Raw genomic sequence first — 23,691 nt, 5'->3', positions numbered from 1 at the left:
TTATAAAATTGGCACGTCCACGTGCGCGCTGGGAACCGCGCGCACCTGGACGCCTGCGTGCGGGTTTTTAAATCTACCCTTAGGTTTCCAGCATTAGGAAAACACCAGGCAACTCAGTGCACCTCTCTGCCTTGGAGGGTGGGGTGGGGGGGTTAACAGCTGATGCCATAATTAGCAGGAAATTTCCTTGCACGCGCGCTCATTGAATGCACATTTTTGTACACACATTTTTTCATGTGCAAATCTCCTTGCTGCATCGACAGAAACGTTTGTGCGCAAAAAACGTGCGCACAACTGAGGGTTAAACTGTGCACTATACTGAGCACATTGTATTGCATCAGTCTAATATATTGTTTAAAAAAGCATGAAGGAAACGAGTAAACAAAGAAAAGTACTACTGGCAACAAAATAACACAGAGGCCCCCTGAAATGGGACTTTCATCACGTTCATATACAATGTACTATTCGCTTGAATTATTTTTGGTATGCCCGGCTTGTCTTTTGCTTATGAAATGCTGCTATTTTGCTATGTTAGATCACTCAGAGGCAGATTTTAAAAGCCCAGTGCGCACATCAATGAGGGGATGAACGCACAAGTCGACCTGGCGTGCACTGACCGAATTTTAAAAGCTGCCCAGATGCACGCGACTCTCCCGCTGCGCACACATCTCACTCGATTTCAAAAAGGGGGCGGGTTGTGTCCAACAGATGTGTGCACAAATGCTTAGGCACCCTTGGGGTGCGCCCAGGTCCTCTGCTGTGTAACTTTATTTCTGCTATAGAGGATTTATAACTGTAAAATAAATAAATAAATAAATACCAGCCATTTTGGAGTTTAAAGGGTCTGGGGTAATTGGGGCGAGTGCAGGCTATTAAACCAGGGGGGATTTGGAGGACCTACCTCAACACTGGGCAAACTACTGGATGAACTGATGAAACTGGTCATGGCGTGGATGCACACCGGATTTAAAATACCCTAACTTACGTGGCAGAAACCTGATTTATATGACTGGGCGCACGCACACTAAAGCCTGTATGGACATGTATGCGCATATGTGCAAACATGTTATAAAATGGCAGCATATTTAGGCCTGTGCAGCTATATGCCTGCCAAAGTGTGCTTGTGCATCACTTTGAAAGTTGCCGTCCCCTATGTAAATGAGCCTAAAAAGAACCGAAAACCATTTTTTGTTTAATTAAAGGAAAACTAATAAAATAAGAAGAGGTGAAGAATTGATGTGCACTGACCAGGAGAGAGACCAGGGTGGTGGTAAAGGCAGGATGATGCTTGAGTATATAGGGAGAAGTATAATCAGCAGGAAAAGGAGGAGCTGATAAACCCCCTATACAGGGTCATTGGTGAGACCTCCCCCTGGACTACTGTGTTCAATTCCGGAGGCCGCGTATCAAAAAAGACAGAGGGAGGCTAGAGGCGGCTCAGTGTGGGGACTGCACCAAAAGCCAAATGAGATGGGACCGCAGGACCGTGGAGACAGGGGAGCATGACGCAGGCACTTAAAATATCTGAAAGTGCCAAACAAGGGGCAAATCTTTTCCCAGCACAAGGAAAGCTGCAGAACTAGGGGTCATGCTGCGAAGCTCTGAGAGGGAAGACTCGACGACAACTTCAGGAAATATTTTTTCACGGAAAGGGTGGTGGATGCCTGGAAGGACCCTTCCAGAGGAGGTGGTGCAGACAAAAACGGTAATGGAACTAAAAAATGCGTGGGATAAACACAGAAGATCCATAGCGGCTAAAGGATAGAAATGAAAAAAAAAAAACATTAGGATAAACATGTGCAAAGCCGCAGTTGCAGCCCAAAAACAGCAGTGGTGCGACTTCATTGGGTCCGAAAGAAAGCATGGGGGGGGGGCCAAGACAGTGAGGGCCACGATGGACCTGGGCCTTGTTTGGGACAGATAACGATAGGAGGGCTGACAAACCGGATGCAAGACCCAAGGGGAGAGTGGGGGCTGGGTTGCATTTGGAAATTTTAGGTGCACGTCCACCAAAAACAGGATGAATCTCAACTGGGCAGAACGGATGGGCCATGTTGGTCTTGTGCTGTTAGAAATGCTAAGAAAAGGTTATAGATGCAAGGATTTGGGACTACTAAGGCTCCCCTATCTCAGGTAATATCCCAAGAGTTTGCATCCTTAAATATTCATTAACCTTATAGAAGAGACTTATCTCTGCCCAAGTACTTTGTTGGTTTAATTTATCTTTTTTTTCTTTTTTGGCAGACTATTCTTTCAAATGGAGATCGATCAGCACTTTCTATTCATCATCAAAAGCACTGGGTTAAACCCAGAGTAGAATAAAATAAAATAAAAACAAAGAAGCCTGGCTGAAATCGTAATACTGCATGTTCTTTTTATGAAAACACCTGGGGCAGGTACATAGAATAAGCCCGTAAACAGACTGGAACTTTGAAAAGGGTTCATTTTCAGCAAATCTTGCTAAATCAAGTAGAATCAGTTGCACTGGCCACAAACCTTAGTTTCTCTCTGCCTCAAAAAACGAATGCTGCGCTCAATGAAATCCAGAAAACGTGCCATCATTTGCTAAAAATGACTGTCAACTAACAATAATAATCTTAAAAACTGGGGAGTTACTCGTGGGCTGAAAGCATACCATAGCTGACATAAATGTCCCAGGAATGTTAATTCCTATCCCTGAATGTGGTTATTTTATGTGCTAATAGGATTTTCAATGTTCACAAGTGACAATGGGTTTTTTTTTTGTTTTTTTTTTTATTATGCCGCACTGCTCAGGTACAAAAGATTTTTATATGCGACAGGCATATGCTAAGACTGAAATGCATTACGGTGGTATTCAATGCAGTCTATCTTCCATGTGCTATCACACAAAACAAGTTCAGATAACCGAATGCTATCGGAGAGGCTGAGTATCAGGAGTGATTTCCATCTCTGTGCTGAAGCAGACTCATCCATATTAATGAAGCAACCATTGCTTTCCACATTCTTTGACTGGTGTGGTGCAACTTCATTCTTCTTTTTAGGAAGCGATGTATACTTTATAGATCAGGCTAGTTCCTCTTCACTGATGAAAACTCTTTGAATTGTTAATTTGATTTTATTGTAGTTTACAATATGCCTATAGCTATCTCTGGCTCAATTAAGATAATATGGTCTGAGGACTAAAAGGCAGGCTATAAGTAATTTTACATAAATAATAAATAAACCTATTCTATTCACTTTATAATTGCTGATCAAGGCACGTTTGTACAATGGAAAATCTGGAACATGCAGATACATTTATTAACCAAACAACAGAATTCCACAATAATCAACCACCACAGTCGGCATAGCAATTTAATGTGCATGTAAATTGGTCGTTTTCTCCAGTCTTTATAGCACGTGGGACCATTGTCACAGTCTTGAGCTTCTTCGTTGCATTCAGAGATCTTTCACTGTATGGATGTCTTTAAGCAGAGAACATCTCAGCAAAAGGTGCATTGTCTGAGGTTCAGTGCCACTATCATGAATGGCTGAACTAGTGATACAGCCCCCTTTTAGCATGAGTTCCCACTCCAGGGTGTAAGTGTTTGAGTCATCACCATCTTTGCTATGGTTTATTGGCACCAGGAGGTAGGGATTCAGCTACTAGAATGTCTATTTTATCTCTCTCTCAGATAGTTATTTTAGCATCTCACTCTACATCTGTAATTGTGGTTTCTTCTCTGATTTACTGCTTTTGCACTGCATTAATACTGCTTTTTCAGTTCCATTATTAAGGGGCTTGGTGCACAAGACAGCATATTTCATTAGCTTGGCAGTTCAGTAGAAATCAGTGTATACTGTGTATTGCTATCTACACAGTTTTGCATTGTTCAGTTCCCAGTTTTATTCTGTGTCCCCTCACCCACCCTCAGAAATATGTACTGCAACTTACATCTTTCTTTGTAATCTGCCTTGTGCTTTTCCTAGGATAAGGCAGAATATCAAACAGAAATAAACAAATAAACCTGCTTTATATGTGCATATTTGTGTTGGGGTCCTGCACCCCTGCCCCATACCCACCAATCCCACTACCTGCTTTTCATATATTGATTGTTTAGCAGATAGAGGCCTTATTTATTGCAGCCTTCCTTAGTTTTACGTAATAACTCAGCTGTTTCCGGTTCATCCCAATTATATCCTTCTTGATTTTAATCCAAGCCTTCTGCCCTCATCTCTCATCTGTGTTTTTCATAATTCTATAGAGCACCAACTCTCTTTTATATGTTTCTATACAGTGCTGCATATGTCTAGCAGCAGTAGTAGTTTCTTGGGTATGGTATAGAGAGGCTGGATACTGATAAGGAATATTCTGTATGATTTTAATCACCTGTATATTGCTGGGTGATTATTATAGCTGGTGCCTCTTGTCTTCAGTTTGTCTATGTAGCACTAAATATCAGCCTCTGAATATTTAACTGTAGAACTTTTTTTTTTAAAAGAAGTATAGCAATTAAAATTTAAAAAAAATTTAATCTTACCTTTAAGTTCTGTTGCATTGTTTTCATTTTTTGTTTCATTTTTGCTATCAAGCTGGACAATTGCACGTTTTCCATCCACAGTATCTGTCTTTACAGTCCCTAAATTCAGCAAGAGTTGCATTGGGTCACTGTGCTCTGTCTGGCTTTTAATATTCTCTAGCACTTTTAGGCACTTATAGGACTTAAGTTCACTAATATTTTCCTCAATGAAAAGGAGAAAGAGGCTTATGTCATTATAGTATTCAGAATGGAACTGCAGAACATCAAATGTTGGTAGAATTTCGTATACTTTAAGAACATCCGACCTCTTCCTGAATGGAATAATCAAGGTATACACCACAAAAGGCATTACCAAAGCATACACAATGAGGTTAATGTAACTAAGAAGCCGGAACACTCCTACTGCAATAAGTTTGCACTGAATTAATGCTGGAAGCGCCGTGTCGTTCTTCAGAATTCCAGTTCTGATATTGCACGTAAACTCATCAGTCAAAGAGAACAGATTGATGTAGTAGCCCAAATAGATGCAAGCTAACAGCATAATGATGAGTGTCAAGATTCTGCAGATGAGGTACTTGATTATTAAGTCCTTGGATCTTTTCTTTGACTTCAGATACTGCTCTACAAGGGGATACGTGAAGTGGTTTTCAGATATTTCCCATACACTGAAAAAGAAGAAAAAAAAAAAATCAAATGACTCATTAGCGTTGTCAAACGTTGGACATGTAGAAAAAGGCATATTCCACAGTCTTGGGGCAATGATCCCCCCCAAAAACATGAATAAAACCTGTCCATTCTTCTCTTGCCAGGGTCACATGAGGTGCTTCTGACAGCTGGTATAATCATAACCATTGTGTTTTAGTAGTATCGTGGCATGCAGTGCCCATTCCTCAGCCCCCTCTTTATTACAGTATATGGTTTACCCTATTATAAAAAGCTAACAGAAAAAGGGAAGTTAAAATATGGTCTTCTAATCTCGGTTTGGGTCTCGCCTTTCTGTGGGTGGAGCCCATACTCGATGCGTGTTACATAATCATCATAGTAAAATTATATACAAAGTCCTTGTTTTAACGGTTCAGCGAGACACAATGGTGCTGAATTAGCAGAGGTTTGAAACTTGGGAGCAGCAGCACCAATTGTCAAGACTTCATCCTTTGCTACCGTGCTTCAAAAGTAAAAGTAAATCTATTGTTCACCCAGCTATTGCTTGCACTGGTAAAAAAAAAAAAAAAGAGCCAGACAATGCTAGGGTTTAGGGAACTTAAATACTAGAGAAATGAACTTTGTAGAAGAATGCTATACTCTCGGGGAGGAGGAGGAAGCTGAGTCAGGGGATGATGATGCTAAAGACAAATTCATATATTGTCAGAGATCCTGCTTCAATATCAAACCTTTTCCTAGACAACTTTCTAAAGTGTCCTAACCCTACTAAGATTTCAGGTTGTCCCTTGGAAGGCGGAAGTGTACCCCCTTTGCTGTGACAGCCTCTGGAAAAGGGTTTGAAGAAGCAAAAGCCTAACACAATTTAAATGCTCCCCAAAGCAAAGCTAGTTTTCCTATTAAAAAAAAAATAAATTGGAGGTGGTTTATAAAAGAACTTCATCTCTTTTAAAATCCTCCTCCCTTTAACCTTACATTCACACTCAGCATTCTGAGAATTCTCATATTTTTATTTATTTTACAATTTTAAAACATTTATACCAGAACTCAAATGTTTTTTTTTTTCCTTCAAATGTATTTCTGGCTATGTGTCCCACTAGACAGTTTTAAAACCATTTCTGATTACAATAAAAGTAAAAAAAATAGAAAACCGGCACCAGGGGTCTGCTAAAAGGGGAGGGGGAGGGGAGCCCTGATGCTTACGGATGGATATCCCTCAAGCGCAGTGTTTCCCAACCCTCTCCTAGAGGCAAGATATCCATAATGAGTATGCATTTGCATCTCACGCATATTCATTGTCTACTTCCAGGAGAGGGTTGGGAAGCACTGGAAAAAAACAAACAAACATGGACCTGGCTGAATGCCACTGACTGAATTCTATCGTCCTTAAAAAGGCAATAATATTTTATGTTCTTGCACTGAGAAGAAAGATCTTTGTCCAAGTCATGTCCAGCACAGCCCCTAAAATATTCACAGTGGGGAAATGGGTTTAGATATCATAGCCATTTATTAGCCGCGTATGAAAAAACTGGACAGAGTGGCTTTATTGCTAGGTCATTGATCAGAAAGATTGTGAAGACAACGGTTTAGGCTGCACTGGGTTTTAGGCAACAGGAATGAAAGCATTTTCCAAAACGTTTTGGAGGCTTGTTTATAATTTCCATTCCATTCAAGAAAGAAGAGGCTTGACTGACACAAAAATAAGGGAAAAAACTAGATTAAATTAAAAGGTGATATAGGAACTCAAGTGGTCCATGAAAGGTGTTCCTTCTGTTTGAAGTGTACAGCAAAGAACAGTAAGGATCCAATGTGTCAAAGTGCGCCAACATTGGCCATGAATGTGCATAAAAGTGGTGTTTATTCTGCGTACTAACAGCAGATGTTAATGACATGCAAATGAGGCAGACAGTTAAGTATGCACATACTTTACCTATGAATGATATTGAAAAAATGTCTGAAAAGCAGTTTGTGTGTGTATTTTATTGCTGTGCTAATAGGTAATGAACTGTTTTACATCTCATTAGCATAGTTTTTACATTAAAACTCTCACAAATCAATTTACGCTCATCACAAGTGCTTTTATTACATGCAAACTAGCTTTGCGTGCACTAACTTTCAATGCACTTTAATACTTATGAATGTTACTGTTTATTAGTATAAGGTTAATAATTTGTTAAAACTTAAATTCCATAATAGTATAAGTTTACCTCTGTGCCAGGTTCTCTACTGTAGGAGATGAGCTAGTGGCCTCCTTTTTGTCTCCACTCGAATAGCTTTTAGCAGCTTTGATTGCTATATTGTAGGCCTTGTCTAGCTCTTCCAGGATAAATTTCAGGTCTGAGCAAAGATGAGGTGCAGCAGTGAAACGCCAAAACAAGGAAGGAAGGTATAACAGGACAGCAACTAACAGAAGAATATATGGGAAAAACTGGGGAGAAAAAATGAGAAACAAAATAAAGTGATCATATCCAATAAAAACTCTATAAAGCACAATGAAGAATTGTTTTTTCCTCTAAATTTCTGAATTAATGACACTTAGGGCCTTATTTCCTAAGGCTGTCGCATGCTTGCGCTACCAGCGCAAGCGTGCGATAGCTAGAAAGCGTAGCGCACGCCTGCTAAGGGGACAACGGGGCGGAGTCGGCCCCGGAAGAGAAGGAGTCGGGGCGTCACCGGGGCCGACTCCGCGAAGACGGCGCAGACAGCGAAAAGGTAAGGAGCCTTTTCGCTGCCTATTTCGCACCGAATAACTACACCTTTTATGGTGTAGTTATTCGGCGCGTCGCCGGCAGCGATCACACCGCAGCTGTGCGATTGCTGCTGGCTAGCGCATGCCCGCCCCCCCGTTTCGCCCCCCCCCCCCCCCCCCGCCCCTTGTGATCACCGGATTTTCTAAGTTCTGTGAACTTATGGGCCGATACAGTAAAGTCTGTGGGAGAGCGGGTGAACGCCCGCTCTCCCAGCACGCGCACTGGCCACTCGCCGGTGCACGTGATGCAGTATTTAAATTAGGTCTGGCGGTAGATCCGGGCAAAAGGAGGTGCTAGGGACACTAGCGCGAACCTAGCGCCTCCTTTTTGACAGGAGCAGTGGCTGCCAACGGGTTTGACAGCCGACGCTCAATTTTGCCGGCGCTGACAGCCACGGGCTCGGAAACCAGACACCGGCAAAATTGAGCGTCCGGTTTTCGGCCCGACAGCCTGGGGCCAAATTCAAAATTTTTTTTTTTTTACTTTTTTTTCTCTTCGGGACCTCCGACTTAATATCGCTATGATATTAAGTCGGAGGGTGCACAGAAAAGCAGTTTTACTGCTTTTCTGTGCACTTTCTCGGTGCCGGAAGAAATTAGCGCTGACCTTTGGGTCGGCGCTAATTTCTGAAAGTAAAATGTGTGGCTTGGCTGCACATTTTACTTTCTGTATCCCGCGCACATACCAATAGGGCCATCAACATGCATTTGCATGTTGAGGGCGCTATTAGGTGCCGCGGGTTGGACGTGCGTTTTCTTCCCCTTACTGAATAAGGGGTAAGGGAAAACGTGCGTCCAATAGCAGGCTAACAGTGCGCTCCGCCGGAGCCCACTGTACTGTATTGGCCTTTTAGAAAATCCGCCCCTTAAGATTCTCATAAATTTACAATACATTTCAACTGAATTAATAAATAACAGGTTAAGACCATGATTTTTCAGTTTTTATTTCATACACAAGTCAAAGCATAAGCTATATGTATGAGGTATGCCAGAAAATATTGACTGTGTAGCCCAATAGTCAGAGAATATGGAAAACCTAGATCTGCTTCTTATATCAACCACTGTATAACCCAGAGCAAGTCGCTTATCTTTTCTGTGCTCAAATTTAATGCCAAATGTACAACACGTTTTCCCCTACAGATAAAAATTTAAAAAAATCCAACCTTACAACATCTGGCCATAGGTTGTGCTCCTTTGTACCATGGATACAAAATAGATAAAACCAAACATCCATTTTAAAAAATTAAAATGTTTATATTTAAAGTATTTGTATTTCTCTTTATCTGACAAACTTTCCACAAGCTAGTAAAAGCCAGAAACATTTTAAGTCTACTACTTGCCAGTTTTTCAAATTCTTTAGCAAGATTAGTTATCTTATTTTGTGAGATATAAGTTCCACTATTCTACTGAGGGCTAAAATACACCTCTTGTAGTTGTAATTTTGTTCAGGTTAGCATAATTGGTGGTAGAACCCATAGTGTTAGCAAAAATATGTATAATAAAGAAATCCTAAAATCCCCTGGCAGAAGCAAATCATAGTTCTGAGCACAAAGCAAAAGGCCATGCGCTATAGTGCAGGGAGCTAGGGCGAAATATGGCAATGCATTCCCGGCAATGCATTCACCTCCCAGCATCCCCTCCCTGACCCAGGTACTAAGTCAAGCCTTAGTGGGAATGAAATCCTGAGGAAGCTTCCAGGATCAGGGAAACTACTGGGAAATTTGGGATGGGTTACACAGAGAGGCCAAAAACCTTCAGTAAGCATAGCACATAAATAATTTCAGCACCGAAATATCTCTGGTCAGTGTGACATGAAAGTGTTCTAAAATGTTCCAAGCTTTAGTGAATTACAATAGTCTTGAAGCTGAAATTCACAAATCAGGACTATAACATGAAAAATCCCTCTTTTGTGTTTCCATATATTTAATATCTGAGACAGCAGGAGGGACCAAAAGGGCACTGTGTACAGAGTATGAAGCACCGTTTCTTTCCAGTGAAAAGGTATGAATTTCGTGCATCATTAAAACCTTTAAGGTATCTGAAGGTCTGTATCATATGTCCCCTGCACTCTTCCAGGGTGTACGTATTTAGATCCTTCAGCCTCTCCTCATAAATCTTCTGACTCCACACCATTTTGGGCGCCCTTCTCTGGACTTCCTCCATCCAATCTAATCACGGAGTGTGGGGAAAAGAAGAAAATGAGAATGGTCATTGATGCCCACATTAGCTCCGTGCATTTGACAGGCCTTGATTTGTCAATAGGTACACTAAGGCTGTGCCTAGGGTGGCAAAAATATCTGGGGGCAGCAGGCTGGCTGAAGATTTGCTGTCTTCCAGTTAAGCTGAATCTCACTCAGCAGAGAACAGGCCTTTTGCCTACTGAAGATCTTTTCCTCGCCCAACAAAAAGCAAACAAATTATTTGGACACAAGTAAGGTTGAAAAACTTTTTTATATTATAAAAAATGGATATGTTTGTCAATGTACTTCAGAATTTTCAAACTTTTTGCCACAGAATCTAGCCCTGAGCTGTCGCAGGAAACTGTGGGGCTGTGCCTTAGAACTGATACTCATCATTGTCTGACCTTAATGGAGAGGGCTGGGGGGTCAGGGGCAAGAGGATCATCAGTGCTTAGGGGCAGCAAAGTTCTAAAGCCATCATTAGCATTTTACATCACAGCATTAAATCAAGATGAGTACTGGAATAAAAGATACCGGAAGGGAAAAAAAGGGATATAAAAACTTCAAAATTAATTTTAAATGATGCATTAAGTCTGCTGCATTTTTGCCTTTTCTAGATTCTTTAATGACTGCCAAGAGAGGAAAATTTGTTTCCCCATAGCAATACATATAAACTATACTTTCAAAGCTTCTGAAGTGTCAATAAGTAAAACTAGAGACAAGAAAATTCATGTCTTAATTTAGACCTCATATTTTTATATCTTCAGCATACATGCAAAAACAATTGGCAACTCATGCAGAGGACAAAAGAAAAAAAAAATCGATAGGCACTTCAGTGGTCAATCATCACAGTCCAGAAAGTCAAATTAAATACAAAATGTACTGAACAGTGAACAGCAGTCAGCAAGCACCAAATTTACTGAAAATATTAACACCAAGGGTCATGTACAGCTTGCATCTGTCCCTTCATAAACGAATTACAAAAAATTAAATGTGTGAACTGGCCCACTATCTCATCTCTTATGTTCTTAACTGGATGCAGAGAGATGATTTTGGTTAGCTCTGAGTTTTACATTTAAAACTAAATGGGGAAAGCTATGAATTGAAAATGGATTTCCATTAGCGAAGCCGACTGCAGCAGTGTAACCAAAGGACATAAAAGATTTCTATTTACCAGATCACGCATGCTCCGACTCCGTAACATGCCCTATGCTAAATCTCTGTTCTAACAAAGATATGGTCTTAACTTGGGCTACCAAATAAGAGTTCTTAAACTTAGGTAAAGCAAGTTTTCCACTAACATACCCCTCGAGCTTCATCAAAATGCTATAATTTCACCCATGATAATTTAGAATTATTGGAGAGAGAGAGGAGGAGAGAGGGAGACTCTCTTTATAAGGCCTTCATAGTGGTGAACTATTTATATTACTATAGGAGGGCCAGCTAGTAACTCGAAGTGAGGTTTTGGGGCCAGTTTTACATGCAGAGTGAGACGCACAAACAGCACAGTAGACCTCAGTGAAGATTTGACGTGATTTGGAGTGAGGAAAGTCACACAACGATGAAATTTCTCCATGTTCTCGCGCTCTAGCTTGATAGAATCCTGGTAGAGAGTCCATCAAGCTAGGGCGAGAGAACACTGTAGAAATCTCATCTTTGTGTGACTTTCCTCACTCCAAATGATGTCAAATCTTCATCGAGGTCTACTGTGCTGTTCGTACATTTCATTCTGCATGTAAAACTGGCCCCAAAACTCTACACCACCACCAAAACCTCACCTCAAGTTATTAGCTGGCCCTCCTATAGTAGTATAAATAGGTGACTAGTATGTGTGTCACCCCCAGAGGCTCTCTCTACACCACTCCATTCCCCCCCCCCCTCCCCTAGCCCAAAACTGCCATTGGCAATTTTTAGCACAAATTGCATTACAGATGTTACCACCAGGAAAAAAGTTGTAGTTATTTCCAGTGTTAAAAGCATGCGATAGCATGTGTCACAATATTGCACAGTGCAATAATGCCCCTCATTTTCATGAATCCCGACCAAACCCCTCTCCAATCCCTCCCTTTTGAAAAGTTTGCATTCGAGCCATGCAATACCGTAACTATCGCATGCGTTATGACATTAACACGTTATCGTGAGCTTTAACGCCATAACACATTTTGATGAATGACCCTGATAATGAGCCTTTATGCTAATTAGCCACCAACAGAAGGGAGATGGAACCTACAATGCGTGCTAACACTGAACGCACCTTTGTGAATAGGGATGTTAGTGGCCAAATAAAGTGCATAGATTAGGAGTGTGCATTCGCTTGCAACGCATTGGCAATCTGCAATGTATAGGTCCATATTCGTTGTATTCGTGGATTCACAAAACGTATCGCGATCCCCCACGAATAAAACATATCATACATTTTATTCTTTCGGCGCGCTCGCAGTGATTTCTAAGTGGCCGTTTGAAATAGGAGAACACCATTTGGGTGTATCCATAGCCAAAAACCAGCCCTTTCCTGTGAGTCATCAGTGACCTCTCAGCCCTGTCACAGAGTGGGTCGGACAGGTTGGCAAGGAGACCAGAATGCAACGTATCAGCGGTAAGAATTTTGGCAATGCAGCCAATCGCGTTCTCACTCAGTGCTCGGTGATGCTTTTACTGATGACCCAGCACTATATATACTTAAGCACATGGCGTGCCACGCACTTTCTTTGCAGGGGTGGTCTGGAGAGGTGGTCTGCGGAAGGTGGCTGCACTCAGAGCTAGTCTGAGTTCTCAAATCTGTATTCAATTGCTAGCTACTTCAATAGAAAAACATATTTGTTCTGCATTTGGCTGCAGTGCCAGCTACTAGCCCTGTTTTTTTTGACTGCAAATGTTCTTATTGATCTGAGACAGTTTCTCTGTGCCACTGAGAGAAGCTGCTAGCACTAGCAGTGGCATTTTGCTGCTTATTTTACCCCCTGGGGTTGGTTGCAAGCAGCATTTGGATGTTGAAGGTGGGAGATATATTCAATTTCTAGCTAGTTTGACAGAATTGCTATTGGAAAAGATTGCCACCACCTGTTTCTGACCCTGTAGTTTTGGAGGTGAGGGAAGGGGAGGCTGAGTCATGCAAGACAAAATGTCGACACCCAAAAGCAGCAGTGGGACAGCAGTCTCGACTTAGCGTTGACAATGTAGCACAGGCACTGTTTGCTTCTGATTCCGATGAAGAATCATCTTGTGTGGGATTCTCATCAGAAATGGAAAAAGTAATAACTGACGAAGTTTTAGGAGGATTAGTTAGTCCTATCTTAGCCTCCACTTCAGTGCAGCAGGGGACAGATGAAATGGATGAGGAGGAGGAGGAGGAGCAGTCAGCGCAGGCACAGAGTGTGACTGATGCCCCTGGTATTGCTTCTCAGGGTGCACCCACTACTTCAACTCCAGTGCCAGCATCCACCCCCAAGGCTATACAGAAAGGATATCATGAGCCCTCACTGATCAAGGCTGGCACCAGAGTTGATGGAAATGCTAGTTTTCTTGAAAATAAACCTGCCTTTGCTTGGGTTTCCAAATTTTCCCTGTGAATGGCAAGATCAATAAAATGCTTTGCCTGTCCGTCCACTGTCCAGGCCGTACGTCCCTACAAGGGCCTGACCTTGAATGCTGTGCCTGTCTGTCCAGGCCTTATGTCTCTATGAGGGTTTGACCTCTAATGCTGTGCCTGTCCGTCCAGACCTTATGTTTCTACGAGGGTTTGACCTCGAATGCAGTGCCTGTCCATCCACATTTGGAATGTAAGAACATAAAAAGCTGACTTCAGTTCTTGCTTCACAAATGGCAGTTTCTATTGCTCTAAAAGCATCCTCTGTTGAATTATCTTTCACTAATGGAAAAGATGCCATTTTCTTCTGGCAGTGTACCAGTTCAAGAAGAAGTGACAGATCAAACCACAACATACCTGCACAAAGGAAATCCTCTAATGCTGTCCAGGTCTTATGTCCCTAAAAGTGCTTGACCTCGAATGCTGTACCTGTCCATCCAGGCCTTATGTCCCTAAAAGTGCTTGACCTCGATTGCTGTGCCTGTCCATCCAGGCCTTATGTCCCTGAAAGTGCTTGACCTCAAATGCTGTGCCTGTCCGTCCAGGCTTTATATCCCTAAAAGTATTTGACCTCTAATGCTGTCCGTCCAGGCTTTACATCTCTACGAGGGTTTGACCTCTAATGCTGTGCCTGTCCATCCAGGCGTTATGTTCCTAAAAGTGCTTGACCTCTAATGCTGTGCCTGTCCATCCAGGCTTTACATCTCTACGAGGGTTTGACCTCGAATGCTGTGCCTGTCCATCCAGATTTTACGTCTCTATGAGGGTTTGACCTCGAATGCTGTGCCTGTCCATCCAGGTCTTATGTCCCTAAAAGTGCTTGACCTCGAATGTTGTGCCTGTCCATCCAGGCCTTATGTCTCTACGAGGGTTTGACCTTGAATGCTGTGACTGTCTGTCACCCAAATATAAAAAAAACTCTCAAAGTTGCTCATGTGAAAACAGACCTCACACAATACCCCAACCCATTCAATAATCAATCAAGTAGGTCTCCCCTCTAATGGGCTGGAAGTGAATAAGGTTGCTAGGTGGTTCTTTCTTAATTCCCACAAACAGAAAATATCTTCACACTGTACTTAGCTGGCTTTTACATTTATTGTCCCAGTAAATTGAGTATATATAATAATATAGGACTAATAAAAATTGCAATGTAAATCAAAACCAAAGAATATCTATCTATATATATATATATATTTATATTGCAGTGGAGCAGTCCAAACTCTTAGGACATAAACGCTGGAACACTGGCATGTCATGAACATCTTGCGTACTGCCAATATTGAGGCGCTGGTCTTGTGAGGTGGGTTTATATAGAATATCTTGTTCTTTGTCTGAATTTTCTCACCAATTCCCAGCCATAAATCATGCTTTGCCATAGTCTAAGTACCTTAGAGCTCTTTTCTTGTTCTGATGATTGCTCCCCGGAAGTTTCATCAGAATTGATAAGAAAACCCTAATTCTGCAGCCAAAAATAGGCTGCAAATACTTCCCCCATTGACTTTAATGGGAATCGGAAAACGAATAAAACTTATCAACGGATCGGGATTTTTCCCCATTGAACGAATACAACGTATTTGTGTCCCGATGAATAGAATACCGAATCAGACGAATATGTCCCTTCTGCACATCCCTAGCATAGATAGCAAGGTTCAGAAAGAGCCACACCTTCTGGCTCCTGGCCCGGACTGCCACTGCAGGGGGAGGGTTGTACACCTGGGGAAATTTCCTCCCCTCCAAAATAGTCATGCAAGAAGGCTCATGTTATGTTCCTCAGCAGAGACTAGTTCCAACTGAGCTGGAAGCACAAAAGGGAAAGGAAGGAAGTGCTGGAGCAAAAACAAACATTAAATGATGCATGTTGTGGGTATTAAAATACATCTCAGGGAGGGGTACAAACTGGGTGTAAGCCAAATTTTTAGAAGTTGGGGTAAACATGATTTTTTTCCCTCTGTTTTTATTTTGCTTTGTTGGGTTCTTTAGGCAGGGGCAAGGGATAGTTTTGTTCACTTACGTTCTTTTTGCTTTGTCTATTTTTTTTTTTTAATTTCCTTTTTGTTTTCGTTTTTCCTCTTTTATCTTCATTTTTCACTTTGTTTTGTCTGCCACTTTTAGAATTTTGTTTACATATTTGAATTTATTTCTTTGTTTTTACTTCTCCCTCCCTGCAACCTCTCTTCTGTACGGAACCCTTCCCAGGTCACAGCTGCAACGGCTCTTCCCAGGCTCACCAAATCGTCGGCTTTTCGCATTAGGGTTCCTGCTCGCTGTAGCAGCTCCTCGTGGGCTCGAGCCAGTAGAAGGTGCCAGGCACCAAATTATAGGCATCTGGGCATTTTCCACCCTTGATTATATTTAGATGGAAAATTTAACAGTGACTTCCAGAGGTAGAAAGGCAATTTTTATTTCTGGACTGAAGTGAAATGGAAGGAGGCTATGATATTTATTAATGAACAACAAAACGTTTTTCAGACATAGGATGTTCCAAGACTAGCCTCAGCCTCTGAGAAATACAGACAATATCATTAGGTGCTACGGACAAGCCAAATAAAAAAACAAGATATGGTCTTACAGCGCCATCTGCCTGTCACCAATGTGCAATTTCTTAACCATGATGTAACTTTGAAATACTGAAGGTTTTGCTACTGAAGATCAAGGCAGGATGTTATTCCCAATCCTAACAATTAATCAACAACCTGCAGTCCCATGCAAAGGTGACTCAAAAAGGGTTAGCAAACCACAGCCAGAAAGCAGTCCTGATGATTCAAATTATATAATAAATATCTTTTTTTTTTTTTTTTTTAAAGTGATTGCTATTCTTTTACCATTTTATTACTATGACCACTCTTATTCATTAGACTAACTGATTAATTCACATAACCTTTCATCCCCCATTTCAAATTAGGAGGGAATGCTATGTCTAGAAATGGACATACATGGGGACCACGTTTGCCCTATTGTGGAGAAATCTCACACATTTTGCTCAAAATATACAGTTATAGCTGCTTGTCCTCATGCAATTTTAAAATCAGATTGTAATGTTTTACTTTTAGTCTGTATATATGTGTGAAAATAAGATTATGAATGTTTTGATGTAAATCGCCGTGTACTGCCCATGAAATGTGTGGGTTATAAACTGTAATAAATAAATCAATCTTGCAGGTGAATATTATGAGACCACTGTGCAGCTCTCCTAAAGGTGTCAAACTTTTTCTCCTCTGTCAATAGACATCCTTCTGGATCAAGCATCGCTGCTACGTACAACTAAAATTCTAGGGATGATCCTGGATTCTGACTTCACCTTTAGGTTGTATGTTTCTTCCTTTCACAAAATATGCCCCCAGTTCTTTTCCCCCTGTGATTTGCAAATGTCTTTTGCAAGCTCTTGTAATACATTGCCTTGAAAGAAAAAAAACAAAAAAAACCATGGCTTCTGGTTGACCTACCAACAAACCATGTCCCATTTATCAAAAAAAATAATAAAATTAACCACTGCTATCACAATTATTGATCCACCTGGCTACCCCCCATATTTTGAAAACATCACGCCTTATCTCCATCAGCTTCAAAATTATAGTTCTCTCATCTGTCACCATCTGCCTTTTCTGCACTCCAGCAGATTTATTCCCAATATAAAAACCAAGGTCAAAATGCTGTTAATTATATGACCTAGCTGAAACCTAGTGAAGCAAACTCCTCCTGCATGTCTCAAGCCTTACCTGTTCTTTCATCTGTCACGGCCTTATTTTGAAAAAGGAATGTTAGTTGTCTTTATGTTCCATTAATTTAGCCTCATGTGCCGCTCTTGAAAAAAAATCTGCCTGATCTTAACTATGATCAAATGGTCTGCTGTCATTCAGGACTAGTTGGAATGTAACACTATGCCCTCAATGCATTTCTTTACATCATGCTGAGCTTTGGACAAAATCTGGCTTACATTTCAGTACCTGAATGTAATCCACTTTGAAGCTCTGTGAAAAGTGGAATATAAATCTAAATAAAATAAACAAAATAAATAAATAAATTAAAAAAAAAAAAGATTGTTTACCCTAACCACTCCCTGCCTTTGATGGACTAGAGGGATGGGGAAGGCAAGCCAGCTTTTATTTTATTTTATTCCAATGCTCCCGCTGATGCAAACGTGTAGGGAGAGAGGCAAGCTTTTCCTTGGCTCCTTGCAGCTGGATTGGCAGAGGGATGCATGTCTTCCTGTAAGGTCCCGAGTGGGGAGAGAGGCAGGCCTTTTCCCTCAGTTCCCTGCAGCTGGCGGGACAGATGGGGAGGCTGGCAAGGCTCTCTCCATCACCCGCAATGTTGTACATCAAAAAATGGTTTAAGCACATAAGCAAAGCTGTCACATTTTTGCCTATAATGGGGATTCTTAGAGGCCCTTTAACCTATTTCTACTACTAATAAATATTGATAATATTGTCTGAGTGGTCAAGTTAATGGCTGCCGCTGGTGGTACAGCAGTTTATTTCAGTAGTACAGCAAGGTAGTGCAGCTTTAAAAGTGAACATTAACCTACAAGAATGTGTTATGTCTTATAGTTTAATATGAAGCAGGTTTCTTAGATTAATCATTAATTTACTTAGCCTCACTTTTGCTTTTTAGAATTTTTGATTAAGGGTTCTCTATTGCAGGCCCAACATCATATGCACCTAACTAGAACTTTTTTTTTTTTGGTTCAAAAGCAACAGACCATTCTATTCATTGCCTCATTTCGTCATATTTTATAATATTTGGTCCTCTTATTCAGATACCATCTTCCCTGCGTAACCTAATTTTCAATAGGACTACTTTTTGTACATTTTGCAGCTGCCTGGGAAAATGATGTGTTCTCTCCAGCTTGAGCGCCACCTTTGTTCACTGGTTACTGGATGTAGACACCCCTTTCCGGCAACGTTGTTCGTCTGGACCCTCCTCAGAGACCAGTTCCGAGCAATAGCTACAAGTTATGTAGGTGCTGGAGAAAAAAGGACTTGGGACTTCTGTTTGAATGTTTGATTCATCATCTTGCAGAAAACAACAGGCAAGCAGTTGTCAAGAAAAGTGACTGTCTTGAGAAACAGAAAGAAGAAATCAGTGAGAGAAGTATATGAGATACACAGGAGAGAAACTCAGATAAAAGTATTCTATGCCTAGAGGCCATCTAGCAATGGAAAGGAAAAATCCATCAGTCCTTATCAGTGGAAACCCAACTCCAGACTGCATTCTCAGCATGTGGTGCCTCTAGGGCCTTCTCAATCCTGGACTTTATTTCATAAAGGAAATTACATTGCCTTCTCGGACTGAGTAGTTGAATAGCCTGGATTCAAATGTATCTAATTATTTGAAATTCCTGATATGACAATAATTTAAAGAAAACCTGCATGTTATGCCAAATCTCAATTGTCATCAGGGTAACCAGTCTACAGAAACCTTCGGCCTTAACATCCAAGCTGGCATGCCCTGACTTTATGGCTGTCTGCCCAATGGGTATGCATGTGTGCAATACTGGTTCAAATTTATGCAAATCAATATAATGACTTCAGCAATTTGCAGTAATTTAAAAAGCTAGAGATCCTAATGTGTACACGTTTTTGTTCCCCCCCTCCCACCCCCAGTTGACATGGTGTCTACTGAAACATTATTTTTCACTAAGCAGCCCATTTACATTTTTAATTATGAATTTTTGCCTAGTCAGTGCTAGATTGTTACCCAGGCTAAAGATACCAGACAATATAGCACTATCAGATGGCTGCAAGTTTTCTCTTAAAAACAGAACCAGAACATTTTCCTACTGCTCAAGTATGTCACAGTGTGGATAAACAGCAAGCTTGAATAGATGTTGAGGTGGTAGTGATGAGGGAGGTTACTGTTACCCAGCACGGACATACAGTGTACTGAACGTTAACGCTGGACCCACCCCACTGAAGACAAAATTATTATTATACTGTAGCACTTCAGAGGGTGTGCTGGAAATGTATTAATTTTCCCTTCTCAAATATTAGTCAGTTTCGCCTTGTAATGTCTAGTGTAAGAAAGGGGCTGCAATTTATAAATGTAACCTTTTATTTGGGGAATGTCGGTATATAAAAAACAAACAAATAAATAAATAAAAGTATTTTTAGTCGGGCTACCTTCTCCATCATTTCTCTTCTAGCTGCAGATCCTGGGGCTGGGGAAGGAAATACTTCTTGGCCCAGGAGATGGTGTGTTTCTCCATAAGTATGTGTACATCTCTCTGGTACTGTACTTTCCTCAGGAGCAGACAGGCTGGACACTGATTGGGTGTTCAAATAAAATGTACTGATTATTTCCAAAACATCATAGTCTCATGTACAGCTGAAACTGTACATGAGAACTGTTTGCACAGTCTCTCTGCTGGGGTGCTCGGGTCCATCTCTGTAGTACCTGGGGAGAAGCTTGCCATTTTTTCTTCATCAGTGTACAATCAGCCCCGGGTGAAGAGGAATCCTAATGGGAAACTCTAAAGGGCTGCAAAAATCCTACCTGAATCCTAAGTCCGTGTCCTGGTCCCTTGGGGGTGGAGATCCGGTTGGAAGTCTCCAGATTTTGATGTTTAGACATCCAGCATTTCTCTTTCAAATCTGTGTGACTTCTCTGGGGAGAAGTCTGATGTTTCCAGTCTGGAACCAGATTCTCACTCTCCTGACTCAAATCTGAGGAGGGGTAGGGAAAAAAACCTCCAAACTAGCATAAAGGGGAAACATCCAAATATCCCACACTGAGGAATGCTGTCACTGGTCTTGCTTCCTCTAGCGAACAAAAGTATAGCTCACAGGTCTCCAGCCCCTGCTCTCTGGATTGGGGGCTTGTCCCTCTCCAACGGGTACAAGTTGTTCCCCGGAATGAGAAAACCAATAAAAATTCTGACAAAATCTCTCTTCTTCAAAAACCTTAAAGCAGACCCTCTCAGAGAGGGAATGTACTGATGGGAAATCTTTATTTATTTATTTATTTATTTTTAATTTTTATAGACCGAAGTTCTTGTAAGAACTACAAATCACTCCGGTTTACATAAAACGATGAACTGCCCAAAAGAGAAAGGGGCTTTACATGGAACCATAGAACAGTTGGAACAATATAACCAATGACAATTTAACATAGTAATAAATAAATATTATATATACAGTTAAACTATTTAATGTAGAAATAATAACATATTAAGGCTAAAATAGAAATACAATAAAATTGCGGTGAACTTTTGGATTCAGAGATTTGGATTCAGAATCTTCTCTAAACACAGGAAAACACAAAGTTGGGTTAGTGGGCCCAACTCAGCAGGGGACAGGGAAAATAGCTCCTTACTCTTCAAGACTCAATTCAAAATGACCATGCTCTGTATACCTCTAACTCCCCCTAAAGCCCTAGAAATAACCAATCACAGTCAACCTCATAGGAGAGACTGAAATGGAAGGGAAAATCCCACTAAGCTGTTATTACTAATGGGTAGGACCAAGGGGGTCTGCCACAAAAAATATATCGCCTGGAAAAATATTGCCATCTATAGGTTTCAGTGGTATCAGGAACCACAAAGCAGATAAGTTCAGAGTGTTTATAATTTTTCATACTCCTACAAAGATAAGGTATCTCAGTAATTGTACTTGAACATACTTGTTTTTAATTTTAGATATTTTATAGATACACTATTTCATTCTCTATTCTTGTGCAGGTAATTTCTGAGTAAGCTCTAAGCTGGATATTTTTCTTTTTATAATGATGTCAGTGTTTTATGAAGCAAGTTTAAATTGGAGTGCTGTGAAGTTAAACCGCAGCTTGTTGTTTTCAGTAAGCATCACAGCACAATACAAATTATAACATTTATTATTCACACCACACTATAATAAGACATGGTTACAATCAGTTTTATGGTTCCAACTGTCATTAGATTCTAGATGCATTACCTAATTCTCTTTTCAGTACAATCCAGTAACTGTTATGTACAATTAATGAAAATGCTAAGAGGTCTATATATCAACCCATGAAGCATGTTAATGTGCATTATTTACTTCAGTTTCCATTATTTTATGATGGACTCTATTTACTAATAACATGTCATGGGTTGATAAACAGACCATTAAAACTGTTATGCTAAAAAGGTTACAAACATTTTAAAGAATACAAAAAGGTTCTAAAAAATGATAGCAAACTGGTGAAAGAGTGATTTATCTTTAAGATATCTGCTTTCACTTTTATTTACCTGTTAATGATGGTCACCCTTTAATTTCAGATAGAGATGTCCATGGGTTTTTAAATCAAAGAACCAGCACATCAATGGGATTATTATATCCCATTATTATTATATTATATTATATATTATTAATTATTATATATTATATATATATTGACTCATCTCTTTCAGAGTTTGGTTTATAAGAGTCCTGACTGTAGAGTTCACTGCCACAGGTTCTATTGCTCCATGTCACCACACAACTGTCAAAAAGACCCACGTCTCTACCACCATCTACTCTATCGCAGCACCTCCCTCCATCCAGTTTCACACCTAGCATCCTCTTGCCCTTCTCTTCCTCCATCTTAAATTTTTGCTCCTCATTTTATTTTCCAAATTCTCAAGAGGGCGACACCCGTAAGACCGAACACATAACCCCTATACTAAAGGACTTGCACTGGCTTCCGATCCCCTTCCGCATCCAATACAAAACCCTCACTATCCTGCACAATGCCATGCATAAAAATAATCCTGCATGGCTGAAAGACATGCCACGTTTCCGTACCTCTAATCGTCCCACCAGAACTGCCCTGGCAGGCACCTTGCACATCCCACCCATCAAAACCGCCCACCTCTCCAATACCAGAGAAAGAGCATTCATCATTGCCGGCCCCACCCTCTGGAACTCACTTCCCCCCCATTTACGGCTTGAACCCTCCCTACACACCTTCAAAAAAGGCATCAAGACTTGGCTCTTCAGGCAAGCCTACCCAGATGCCAATCAAACATAGCCCTCATCCCTTTCACATTGGCCGCTGTCCTCCTCCTTCTATCTTACCTATCTCTCCTTCACTATCCCTCACCCTGGCATTACCTCTCTGCCCCCCCCCCCCGACATTACACCCTCCGCCCCTCTAGGCGCCTTTCTCGTCCCCCATCCCTCTGTTTCCTCTCTACTTTACGCCCTCCGCCATACAGCCGAGCTAACGAAATTTTGTAAATATGTACCGCGCATTATTTTGTCACTTATGAATCGCAATTTAGATATGTTTTGTCTATATCTTTAACCGTTCCTATTGTTTATTGTTTTAATTTTCTCACCTCTGGCCTCTCTGCCCTTTACCTCTGCTGCTCTTACCCCCCCCCTCCTTTCCCCTTTCTTCCCTGCTCCCCTTACCCCTCCCGTGTTCATTGTAATTTCTGCCTGCTTTAGTTACTTGTAAACCAGTGTGATGTGCCTCATGAACGTCGGTATATTAAAAGTTGTTAAATAAATAAATAAATAAATAAATAAATAAATGTAATGTTCTTTCCTTAGGAGGTTCACAAAAATTACCAGTTCCTTCCGAGGCTTTCTCAGCTCCAGATACCCTGGCCACAAGATCCTGAGAATGAGCCTCCAGTGCTTCCAAATTTGATCAAAATCCCAATGTTTCAGAATGTGCGGCCTTCATACTTTCCACCATAAGGTCGTCCCCTCTAAATTTAGCAAGCCACAAAGGGGGTCATTTTCTAAAACTATCGCACACGTGCGCTAGCTACATCGAGGCGGAGTCAGCCTCGGAAGAGGAGTCAGGGCATCACCAGGGCCGACTCTGTGAAGACAGCGAAATGGTAAGGTTCCGTGTTGCTGCCTATTTTGTGTCGAAAGCGATCACACCGTGGAGGTGCGATCACTGCCAGCTAGCGCAGGACTGCCCCCTGCTACCGCCGGGATTCACTAAGTATCGCATGCGATAGCAAAAGGGGCATGATTTATGCTAATAGACAGTTTATCACAATTTGCACTAATTACCTATGCGAAGACCTTTTAGCGCAAATTACGATAATGTTTTCAGACT

General features: G+C 41.1%; 1 protein-coding gene across 1 annotated transcript in view; it reads right to left on the bottom strand.

Moving 5' to 3' along the window:
- LOC115091955 (pannexin-1-like) overlaps positions 1 to 23,691 on the bottom strand; it is a 75,206-nt gene that overhangs the window by 3,979 nt on the left and 47,536 nt on the right. The window contains exons 3-4 of the mRNA XM_029602344.1: positions 7,370 to 7,590; positions 4,503 to 5,167 (exon numbers count right to left, since the gene is read on the bottom strand). Of these exons, the coding sequence (XP_029458204.1) occupies positions 4,503 to 5,167; positions 7,370 to 7,590 (886 nt within the window). The remainder of the gene's footprint in view (positions 1 to 4,502; positions 5,168 to 7,369; positions 7,591 to 23,691) is intronic.

This window comes from Rhinatrema bivittatum, chromosome 5 (assembly GCF_901001135.1).
Source record: "Rhinatrema bivittatum chromosome 5, aRhiBiv1.1, whole genome shotgun sequence".
NCBI classification, from domain to species: domain Eukaryota; kingdom Metazoa; phylum Chordata; class Amphibia; order Gymnophiona; family Rhinatrematidae; genus Rhinatrema; species Rhinatrema bivittatum.
Note: the sequence above shows the minus strand (reverse complement) of the source record. Positions and strands in the feature narration are given on the sequence as shown.